The 11,586-nt window shown below is 34.9% G+C and overlaps 1 protein-coding gene across 1 annotated transcript in view; it reads right to left on the reverse strand.

Annotated features, from left to right (window-relative positions):
* The window catches only part of LOC107592882 (intermediate filament family orphan 2-like), a 48,813-nt gene extending 39,348 nt beyond the window's left edge, over positions 1-9,465 (reverse strand). The window contains exons 1-2 of the mRNA XM_016282458.1: positions 9,394-9,465; positions 7,732-8,117 (exon numbers count right to left, since the gene is read on the reverse strand). Of these exons, the coding sequence (XP_016137944.1) occupies positions 7,732-8,117; positions 9,394-9,465 (458 nt within the window). The remainder of the gene's footprint in view (positions 1-7,731; positions 8,118-9,393) is intronic.
* Between the last annotated feature and the right edge of the window lie 2,121 nt (positions 9,466-11,586).

The following is an 11,586-nucleotide window of genomic DNA, read 5'->3' on the forward strand; positions in this document are numbered from 1 at the left end:
CTGTGGTCGGCCTGGCCGTGCGTCACTCAGAAAACAACAGGCCAATCAGAAGAGAGGCTCATGAATATTAATTAGACAGGCCAAAATCGACCTGTTCTCAGCAGAGCTCCTGAGAGAGGAGCTGTAAAAATATATTGAGATGGTTTTTGGTACTTATACCGCAAATATAAATTCTTAAGGACATCAAAACCTAAAATAAAACTCCAGAAAGGTGTAAAATATGGGACCTTTAAAAAATGTAGCACAGACAGATATTCACATGGATTTATCGTACAGGGAGGGAGGGAGCTAGAGCAGACAGCAACATAAAAATAATATGAGTAACAGGATCACAGCCTAATAATTCAATAGTGTTTTAGACTTTTTCAACAAATATATTGTAGCCTACTAATTTTGACATTTAGGCACTTTAGAAATTGTGTTTTAATACACTACCAGTCAAAAGGTTTTGGTCAGTAAGATTTTTAATGTTTTTTTAAGTTTCTTCTGCTCACCAAACCTTCATTTATTTGAATACAGCAAAAACAGTAATATTGTGAAATATTTTTATTAAAATTAAATTTATTCCTGTGATTTCAAAGCTGAATTTTCAACATCTCCAGTCTTCAGTGTCACATGATCCTTCAGAAATCATTCTAATATTTTTATTTGCTGCTCAAAAAATTGTTTTTATTATTATTATTATGTTGAAAACAGATTAGATTTTTTTTCAGGTTTCTTTGATGAATAGAAAGTTCAGAAGAACAGCATTTATCTGAAATAGAAATCTTTTGTAACATTATAAATGTCTTTATTATTACTTTTGATCAATTTAAAGCATCCTTGCTGATTAGAAAACAAATAAAAAAATTATGCTGATTCCAAGCTTTTGGTATAGTGCATGGATAATGTTGCAAAAGCTTTTTATTTCAGATAAATGCTGATCTTTGGATATTTCTATTCATCAAAGAATCCTGACTCAACTGTTTTAAATATTGATAATAATAACAACAACAAATATGTTTCTTGAACAGCAAATCAGCATATTAGAATGATTTCTGAAGGATCATGTGACACTGAAGACTGGAGTAATGATGCTGAAAATTCAGCTTTGCATCACAGGAATAAATTACAATTAAAATATATATTCCAAACGAAAGCAGTTATTTCAAATAGTAAATAGTATTTTTAAATAGTACAAATATTTCACAATATTACTGCTCTTGCTGTACTTTGTATCAAATAAATGCCGGCCTGGTGAGCAGAAGAGACTTCTTTAAAAACATTAAAAACTTACGGTTCAAAAACCTTTGACTGGTAGTGTATATTTGTATGAAATATAGGTTTATTAAATCTAGGGTATTTAAACCATTGTAATAAGGGGGGGGGGTATTGCAAGAGAGAACCTTTAATTATTTTCCACGGCCCCAGACAAAGGATTTAGACCTTTTTTATGTGATTGCCATACAAATAATAGAGTTGTCTATCAGAAATGGTTGTGGATGTATAGGCTATATACAGGAAATAAGGGGCCAAAATTGCACCTTTTGGGGTACAGCAGCTTGTCACTGGAACAAGACCCTTAAAAGGACATATTTGTTCCTTTTTTACCCCTAATAGGTAGGCCTACAAATTAGTACCTTAAGGGTACGAATTATTACTCTAAAGGTACTAATATGTACAGTGTACTACTAAGGTGTCATGCTGTTGTACCCAAAAAGGTAAAATTTTGGCCCTTTTTTTCTGTGTGGCCTGGACGAGTGTGAGATTTCCCGGCCTGAAATTACGTCCCAGTCCGGCCCTGATAGACAGAATGATAGATAGAACGATAGAACGATAGATAGAACGATAGATAGATAGATAGATAGATAGATAGATAGATAGATAGATAGATAGATAGATAGATAGATAGATAGATAGACAGATAGATAGATAGATAGATAGATATAGATTGATTTATAAAATGAACGATAGAACGATAGAATGATAGAACAATAGAATGATAGAACAACAGAACGACAGACAGACAGGCTTTCTGCTCATTACAGCTTTATTTCTTCGAACAGCAGAGGAGGAAGCAAAGTCTCCAAAAATTCAGCCTCTGGCTCCAGCATCGATCCGCAGCACTGAAGCTAAATTCAGCAGCCATTCAATTATTCATGTGGGGGAAAGTGTCCTGGAGGTCTGTGTTTGATGGAGGTTGCCTCTCTGAGATGATCTCAGTTTAATCTGGTCATTTTTAAACGTGTAATTGGTGAACAGAAATCTGATTTGCTGAATCTGCCGAATTGCTGCTCAAGAACCATTTTTATTATTATTATTATTATTATTATCATCAGTGTTGAAAACAGTAGTTCGTCTTAATATTTGTGTGGAAACTGTGATACTTTGTTTTCTGAGTTCTTTGCGGAATAAAAAGTTCAAAAGAAGAGCGTTTATTTGAAATGGATAGTTTATTTAAACTATTTAATGCATCCTTGCTTAATAAACGTATTAATTTATTTTTAAAAAATCAATCTGATCACAAACTTTTGAATGGTAGTTCATATACCCAGGTATCATTTAAAAAAATGATATTGACGGAAATTGAAATTTGAGTAAATCTAATAAACAGTAACAAATAAAATGAAAATAGAGATATAAAAATGGAATCACTTCCAGCTCATCACACTGGAAATTAAAGGTCAAGTCGAATGCACTGCATTGTGGGATACAGTATGTCAGGCAGTGGATCTATACTGCTCATTTCAGTGAATGTAGTAGGTCATCAGGGATTTCATGCTTACAGAAAATCTGCATACTGTCCACAGTAAGACTGTATACTGTATGCTGCAGAGCTACATGTCAGCTTTATATCTCTCTTAAGAGGTTAATGAATGTTTTCCTAAAGAAGTCGTGACAGAACGCTGCACCAGACCGCAATAGATCAACATATACACACACGTACCAGTGTCCCGACTGCAGTTTATCTCACGCACACACACACACAAAAGCCATCGATCTCTGCTCTCGCTCCAGCAGACTGTTGGCCATTCAGAGCAGAAGCGAGGCGGCTGTAGATATACTAAAGCCACAAACACTACAGCAGTAATACAGTCAGTTCACTTCCTCACAGGCCCAATGATTGCTTCATTGCAGCACTGATGATAAAGAAAGCTCTGTTTTAGTGGTGGAGCAGCGGAAGAGCAATATCTTTGAAGTGTCTAGGAAATCAATAATCTTCACAAACTCAGCAACTTCTGACCAATCGTTGCACATGGATTTTCACGCACCGCTCTGTCAGTGCAAAGACACTAACATCTTATTTTTCTGAATAGTGCAAGATTGTGACCGCCTCAAAATATCTCCAGCAGATATCTCCAGCAGGATGAACTACAGACACAGAAGAAAAGCTTACATGCACAATGAATGCTGCAACCTGTTAACACACCGCTTACATGATCAGCATGTCAGAAAACACATGCATCGCCTTCTCTTGCATCACCATTCAGTTTTCATTTAATGCATTAATAAACATGTTGCCTATTATATATCCTAATCTTGCACTTGGAACAATTATTTAGATGTAATACTAACTAACATTGAATGGAATGATCAGATTAATGAATCTCTGAGCGTCATTAACCAACATTCCTTTGGGAGTCATATAGATATGAAGCCACTGAAGCTATTAGCTATAATGGGCATGTAATCTGAGAGCATTTACAATTACAATGTTTATGTTTCAAGTTTATTGCCGTTATTTGACTGTTCACATGAGCATCAGGATACATTTTAGTATGAATTTAGGGTGTAAACAACTACTTATGGGCTTTTTTTAGCCCATTTTAAGTCATTTTGAGTCTGCTGATTGCAGTTGCAAAGAAATGCAATTGCACAGCTTTTCGTAATTGCACAAATTGAACAGAATTTTCTGCATCATCTTAATATGAGCAAAATACACTGGATCTTGTGATTACAAGAAAAAAGGTTTTCTTTGGAAGCCTGTTTCCACCACAGGATTAAAAAAGCAAGTCAATCAATAAATAAAATAAAACTGTGACTTCATCTCACAATTCTCACGCTTTTTGCATGATTCTGAAAAAGAAGAATTGCTAGATTTAAAAAAAATTAAAAAAAACTTAGATGTTAGCGCTCAATTAGGAGTGTGCAGTTCTGAGAAGAAAATCAGGGTTGCGAGATATAAACTCGAAACTGCAAGAAAGAGTTATAATTTATATCCTATAATTGATATACTGTATATCCATCCCATAATTATAACTTTTTCCTCAGAATTGTGTTTACGTCTTATAACTTTTTTTCTCAGAATTGAGTTAATATCTTGCAATTCTGAGTTTATCTTACAATTCAGACTTTTTCTCCAAATTTTGAAGTTTATATCTCATAATTATGACATTTGTTCTGAGAATTTAGAGTTTCTCATAACTCATAATTGACTTTTTTTTCTCAGAATTTAGTTTAGGCTATATCTTGCCATTCTGAGTTTATATCTCATACTTATAATTAGTTTCAGAACTGAGTTTATATATTGCAATTCTAAGTTTATATCTCATAATTTTGACTTGCCCCCAAAATTCTGAGTTTGTATCTCATAATTATTACATTTGTTTCTATCTTATGACTTTTTCCTTAGAATTCTGAGTTTATATCTTGTCATTCTGATATTTTTCCTCAACAGTCTGAGTTTCTATCTCATAATTATGACATTTGTTCTTAGAATTCAGAGTTTCTATCTCATAATTGAATTGGTATATCTTGTAATTCTGAGTTTTTTCCTCAGAATTGTGAGGGGGGGAAATTCCAAATAAAATGGTGGCATTGCCTTTTTATTTATTTATTTATTTATTATCCTGTGGCAGAAACTGGCTTCCATAGTTTCCACTAGCCTATAGGTATAGATTCCCATATACTGATTCCCTTATGTTTGACTTATTACCTTTGTTGGTTGGTAAACTTCCTGTAGACGATACAAAAGAAATTCTAACAAAGAAAACAAAGATATTGGCCTATTTCATATTCGAACTTGTCCGCAACCCATTTGACGTTCCTGTGTAATGTCATGATGTCATAACTGATGCCAATCTCAGACAAAGACAAGCCCACAACACCAACAGTGTTAAACTGAGCTTCTGAATCACCCACAGAATGACCAGGATGTGAGACATATATGCTTGCTTCCTCTTTACTCGCCTTCATTTGTGCTCATTGCTGTGGCTTTCTGAAGGGTAAGGCAGCAGTATTTACTAGTGAGTCAGCACATGCCTGGGCAAAAGGGCAGCTTGAACACACACACACACACACACACACTCACTCACTCATATATTATACTCACATTCACGCGGCTCCTCTGACGCCTCAGTGTTTGAAGTCATTCAGAAGTCATGCATTAATAAAACCCATTCAACATCCAAAAGAAACCTCATTCACAAAGGCTGGAAATCTGTCATCATGTATGTCACTTTCTACTCCAAAATCATTAGATTAAAAATAGGAAATTATATTATGAAAGTAAAGGAGCACTGTTTTCAGGACAATAAGCAAATTTTACCCTCAAATTTTCATTACTGAATCAGAATCAGCTTTATTGCCAGGTATGTATATACATACAAGTTATGTTATACAAACATAATCTGTTTTGGTGAACAAATTCCTCATATGTGTAAACATACCTGGCAGTAAATGCAAAAAAAAACAAAAAACATATTACTTGTAATGCATCCTGAGGTTTTACTTTTACTGTTCCATATATTTAAATTATGATTTTCATTAATGTAATACAGAATTTGTACTGTAGTTTCTTAAAACAATACTGCTGCACAATTACTTTTTTTTATTTAAATCATCATAAATTAAAAGAAGTGCCACAATTAATACCATGATGTAAAAATGTTTTTAATAATAAATGATTTTGTTCGTATTACAGTAATGAGATTTGGGGGGCCAAATATCTTTTTATTTATTTATTTATTTATTATCCTGTGGCAGAAACTGGCTTCCATAGTTTCCACTAGCCTATAGGTATAGATTCCCATATACTGATTCCCTTATGTTTGACTTATTACCTTTGTTGGTTGGTAAACTTCCTGTAGACGATACAAAAGAAATTCTAACAAAGAAAACAAAGATATTGGCCTATTTCATATTCGAACTTGTCCGCAACCCATTTGACGTTCCTGTGTAATGTCATGATGTCATAACTGATGCCAATCTCAGACAAAGACAAGCCCACAACACCAACAGTGTTAAACTGAGCTTCTGAATCACCCACAGAATGACCAGGATGTGAGACATATATGCTTGCTTCCTCTTTACTCGCCTTCATTTGTGCTCATTGCTGTGGCTTTCTGAAGGGTAAGGCAGCAGTATTTACTAGTGAGTCAGCACATGCCTGGGCAAAAGGGCAGCTTGAACACACACACACACACACACACACTCACTCACTCATATATTATACTCACATTCACGCGGCTCCTCTGACGCCTCAGTGTTTGAAGTCATTCAGAAGTCATGCATTAATAAAACCCATTCAACATCCAAAAGAAACCTCATTCACAAAGGCTGGAAATCTGTCATCATGTATGTCACTTTCTACTCCAAAATCATTAGATTAAAAATAGGAAATTATATTATGAAAGTAAAGGAGCACTGTTTTCAGGACAATAAGCAAATTTTACCCTCAAATTTTCATTACTGAATCAGAATCAGCTTTATTGCCAGGTATGTATATACATACGAGTTATGTTATACAAACATAATCTGTTTTGGTGAACAAATTCCTCATATGTGTAAACATACCTGGCAGTAAATGCAAAAAACCCAAAAAACATATTACTTGTAATGCATCCTGAGGTTTTACTTTTACTGTTCCATATATTTAAATTATGATTTTCATTAATGTAATACAGAATTTGTACTGTAGTTTCTTAAAACAATACTGCTGCACAATTACTTTTTTTTATTTAAATCATCATAAATTAAAAGAAGTGCCACAATTAATACCATGATGTAAAAATGTTTTTAATAATAAATGATTTTGTTCGTATTACAGTAATGAGATTTGGGGGGCCAAATATGCAATATTATCATGAAAATAATGTTGCAATGAGAAATATATAATAATGGTCCTATAAAATAGACATTTTGTTCATGCAAAAAAAAAAAAAATTTCTTTTGATTTTGATGGTCTTTTATCATCTCGACCATTCATTAAGTCATTTCTGTATCAAGTAAATAAAGTGAATGAAACAATTAACTTAATCATTGGGCAACTGTGATGAAAAGCTTCTCGTATCATATTTCTGAAGACAGCTGCAAAATTTGCAGAAGGACTTCAGCTGCTGAGCAATGCAAGAAAAATAAATTGGTATATTTAGAGGTGACTTGATAATAGTGATCACGGCTGCCCGAACAGATGGAAAAACAAACCCTGAACCTCACCAGAGCTTGACTGCCCAAATGATGCCTTCATCATACCTATCCTTAATGAAAGTGCTAACGAATCACTTCTTAAAGGTATTTCCCATGCAAGCACACCAGCACACACACAGAAGCTGTTCATTTGGCCTGCATGGACTATGTCCAGCTGTCCTGCGTGCAGAACTGGGCCCTTCAATATTTGCTGTTGGCCTGCCAAGATATTCTGCTGCAATGAATCAGTCCGGCACAGAAGCGTTGACCAGCAGAAGGCTCGCTTTCAGGCCTAAAAAAAAAGAATCAATGCAAGATAAAGGCAGCAGTAAACACAGTACTCACTTTCTCTTGTACTCATCCCGCTCCCGTTTGACTTTGGCCAGAACGTTATACAAGGCTCGCAGTTCTGGGGTGACGGTGTCGATTTGGACCCCGACCCCATCCGGATGGGTCCAGGTGACTCCGGGTCCCTGGACAGTCTTGACGCGCTCTCCTTGTCTCAAAATATGCGTAAAGCTCCAGATGTTGCCTGGAAGTCTGGACCCCAGAGAGTCCGTCTGGACCGCGACTTCACGCGTAAAGGAGAAGCCCTGATGCCTCGGCTGGCAGGAGGCTTGCTTCAGCTGGCTCTCCAGAAGTTTGTTCCTTCTCTCCAGCTCATGGACTTTGGCGAGGAAGCAGCGGAACCTCAGGTGATGCTGTATCTGCAGGTAATGTGTATTTGTGCCCTTTTCAGTGTGCCAACAAACAGAGGACAGAAGTGATTAGAAACTCCCTAGAAACTCCCTACAGATGGACTGGAAACACACACACACACACACACACACAGGGTGAGTGCAGGAATTTGGCAACATCGCCCCCTCAAACAAACTCCAGCATTTTTATTTATTCCAGTTTCATTTCTTTATTTCTTTAAACTGCAAGTGTGGATTATTATAATCTGATTTTAAAAAGACACTCTGCCATACTAGCGCTTTAAGTCAACTAATCGTAAAAATAATTTAAAAAAAATAAAAATAACAGCCATACAAGATGCTTCAGGATATTTTATCAATGTTTAATAATGCATTTATGAATCACAAATCATATACGAGCCACAAAAAATATTTTTTGTGATGTTACTGGTGTTTTATCTAAATAAATACAGTTTGTTTTTCTGTAGACTGTTTATTAAGTAAACAATTATTCATAACATTAATAATAATATTGATCAAATATATACTTTTATCTAAATATATACAATTTAAAATGTTATCAATGTTTAAAAATTTGTTAACTATCAATAATATTATTTTGCCAAAACATATGATTGGATTTTGCATCTAAATATATAAAATTGATATTTTAGCAATGTTTGATCATGTATTAACTATATTATAATAATATTAATAATAGCATAAGCCTATTAATATTGATAAAATATAGTATTTATTATTTTGTATCTGTAAATAGGTTTTTAATTAATTTTTTATTATGAAAATATTATATATATATATATATATATACATACATACACACACACACACACACGCATTTTGGTATTAGGTTTTAGGACAATTTTGATGAAAGGTTTTGATTCACTTCAAATGCATGTATATATATATATATATATATATATATATATTTGTTTATTTTCATTTATATATTTAGCATTTATCTGCTTTCTGACTGCAACAAAGTAACATTTTCAGGTTTTGCTCATTGCAAAAACATAATTAGTTCACTGAATACAAATCTGTGATTAATTCAGGCTCATTAATCAGAGTAGAAAGGTTCATACCTTTATTAATATTAATGATCGATATTAAATGTGAAAGGGAGAGCTAGCTCATTAGCAAAGCCATAAATTAAAATCATCAGCAGGATAAGTTTAGGCAAATTAAGGAAGGCGTTGAAGCAATTATTATCACTTTTGCATGTTGCTGCAACACAAGCTCTGTTTGCATTTCACCAAATGACTGATGAATAGAGTCAGACTCATTACACAAGCATTGCACCTTCAACCTGCCCTGGCTTGAAGCTGCTCTGCACATGTGCACAAAACACACCCAGGGATTTCTGAGGATCATCTGTCATTTCCTCAATTGTTTTGATTAGACAGTCCAAGTATGCAAAATCTAAGTTTTTGGGAATGCAGTCATGTCTGCTACAAATCCTTTTATTCAAGTGTTAAGTGCCCACGTGAATCCATGCTTTCTCACACAAATCTATAACAAAAACAGGCAATTCTTCTAATGAGTTTTAGCTGTCTGGGAAAAGGACTTTTTATGGAGACTTCACAAACGTGTTGAAATAATCAGTTCTGGTCGTTGTTTAACAGAAGCAGAAAACTACAAAGAAATGATGTTAAAGTGGGTGCTGCACCAACATTAGGCTACTCATTTAAAGTCAAAAATCATAGTCAAAATCCTGCTTAAGTGAAATGAAAAAGTTTGGATTTCATTTAATTAACTGCCAAAGTCAGGGAATATTTCACTATAAAAAAAATACAGTAGCCTAAACAAAGAAAAAAATGCATAATGCTAAACAATAAATGCATACTGTAAAACAATACAAAAAACTTTAAAAGAAACTTGTGTGTCTTTATTGACTAATACGTTATTATTTTATACAATCAGAAATAAGAGAAAGTTACTGTACAAGCCTACTCATACAGTACGTGTCTTCATGCTGCGCCTCCTGCTGGGTATTTGGAGAAATGTAGCATTACATCACTTGCACACCAATTGGATCCTCTGCAGTGAATGGGTGCCGTCAGAATGAGAGTCCAAACAGCTGCTAAAAACATCACAGTAATCCACAAGCAGCCCACACAACTCGAGTCCGTCAATTAGCGTTTAGTGAAGCCAAAAGCTGCGTGTTTATAAGAAACAAAGTTTTTAACTTCAAACCGTTGCTTCCGGCTAAAATACTCTATCCATAATGTTGCTTTCTTTAGAGAAAAAGTTGTCTCATCTGAATCAGGAGAAAAATATGCAAACACCAAGCACTGTTTACAAGCCAAAACAGTTGTAAACAAACATGTCCGTGGACTTTATGACTGGAGGAAGTGTTATTATAGATGATGGACAGGTATTTTGATCAGAAGAAACAGTTAAAATGTCTAAATCAGTGGTTCCCAAACCTGTCCTGGAGGACCCCCTGCTCTGCACATTTTGTATGTCTCCCTTATCAGACACACCCAATTTAGTTCTTGCAGTCTCTACTAACGAGCTGATGAGTGGAGTCAGGTGTGTTAGATAAGAGAGACATACAAAAGATGCAGGGCAGGGGGGCCTCCAGGACAGGTTTGGGAACCAGTGATCTAAATGATGGATTTATTTCTTAAAAAAACACGCTTTTCATTTTATAAAACATTAATCAATAGACTGGAGTGGTGTGGATTATTGTGATGTTTTTATCAGCTGTTTGGACTCTCATTCTGACGGCACCCATTCACTGCAGAGCATCCATTGGTGAGCAAGTGATGTAATGCTACGTTTCTCCAAAACTGTTCTGATGAAGAAACAAACTCAACTACATCTTGGATGACCTGAGAGAGAGAAATTTTCAGCAAAATTACATTTTAATATAACCAAAGCTGCATCTTCAATCAGAAGAGGATAGGTGTATTGTAAATTGCACTAACTAAACTATTATCACTCCATCTGCAGGTGTGGTGACACTAATAAAGGATTTTGAAGTGTGTAAAGAGGGAGACACACTCACACCTGAACAGGCTCGAATTCTGGTGAGTTTGTACCACTAATACACTGCAAAAAGTCATAATAACATATGCAATGATGCTTTTAAAATGAATTAATTTGTAAAATATTTTACCTGGAAACCATGACAAAAAAGACTTGTTTAAACTTTAAAACAACCTGCTGCAGTGTTTATGCACTAGCAGACATGACGTCTCTTTATTTGGATTAAAATCCATTTAAGAAAAGTTAAAAAGGTCAGAAACCAATTTTGATTTTAAAAGGGATTTATTCAGTTATTGTAAGTTATTCAGTCATTTTTTTTGGACTTTCAATTCAGAAACTGTTTGGAACTGAAATGGTGGAATTCAAAATATCAATTAAGTGCATGTGGAATTCTGAATCCGGAGACTTCGAAAAGCTGACGGACGGTGACAGCAATGAGACCAAGAAAGAGGAAACGGATGAAGAGGGAGAAGGAAGCGAATAAAACCTGGACACAGGCAATGGACTC

The sequence above is a fragment of the Sinocyclocheilus grahami genome, unplaced genomic scaffold (genome assembly GCF_001515645.1).
Source record: "Sinocyclocheilus grahami isolate Dianchi unplaced genomic scaffold, SAMN03320097.WGS_v1.1 scaffold160.1, whole genome shotgun sequence".
Classification (NCBI taxonomy): Eukaryota; Metazoa; Chordata; class Actinopteri; order Cypriniformes; family Cyprinidae; genus Sinocyclocheilus; species Sinocyclocheilus grahami.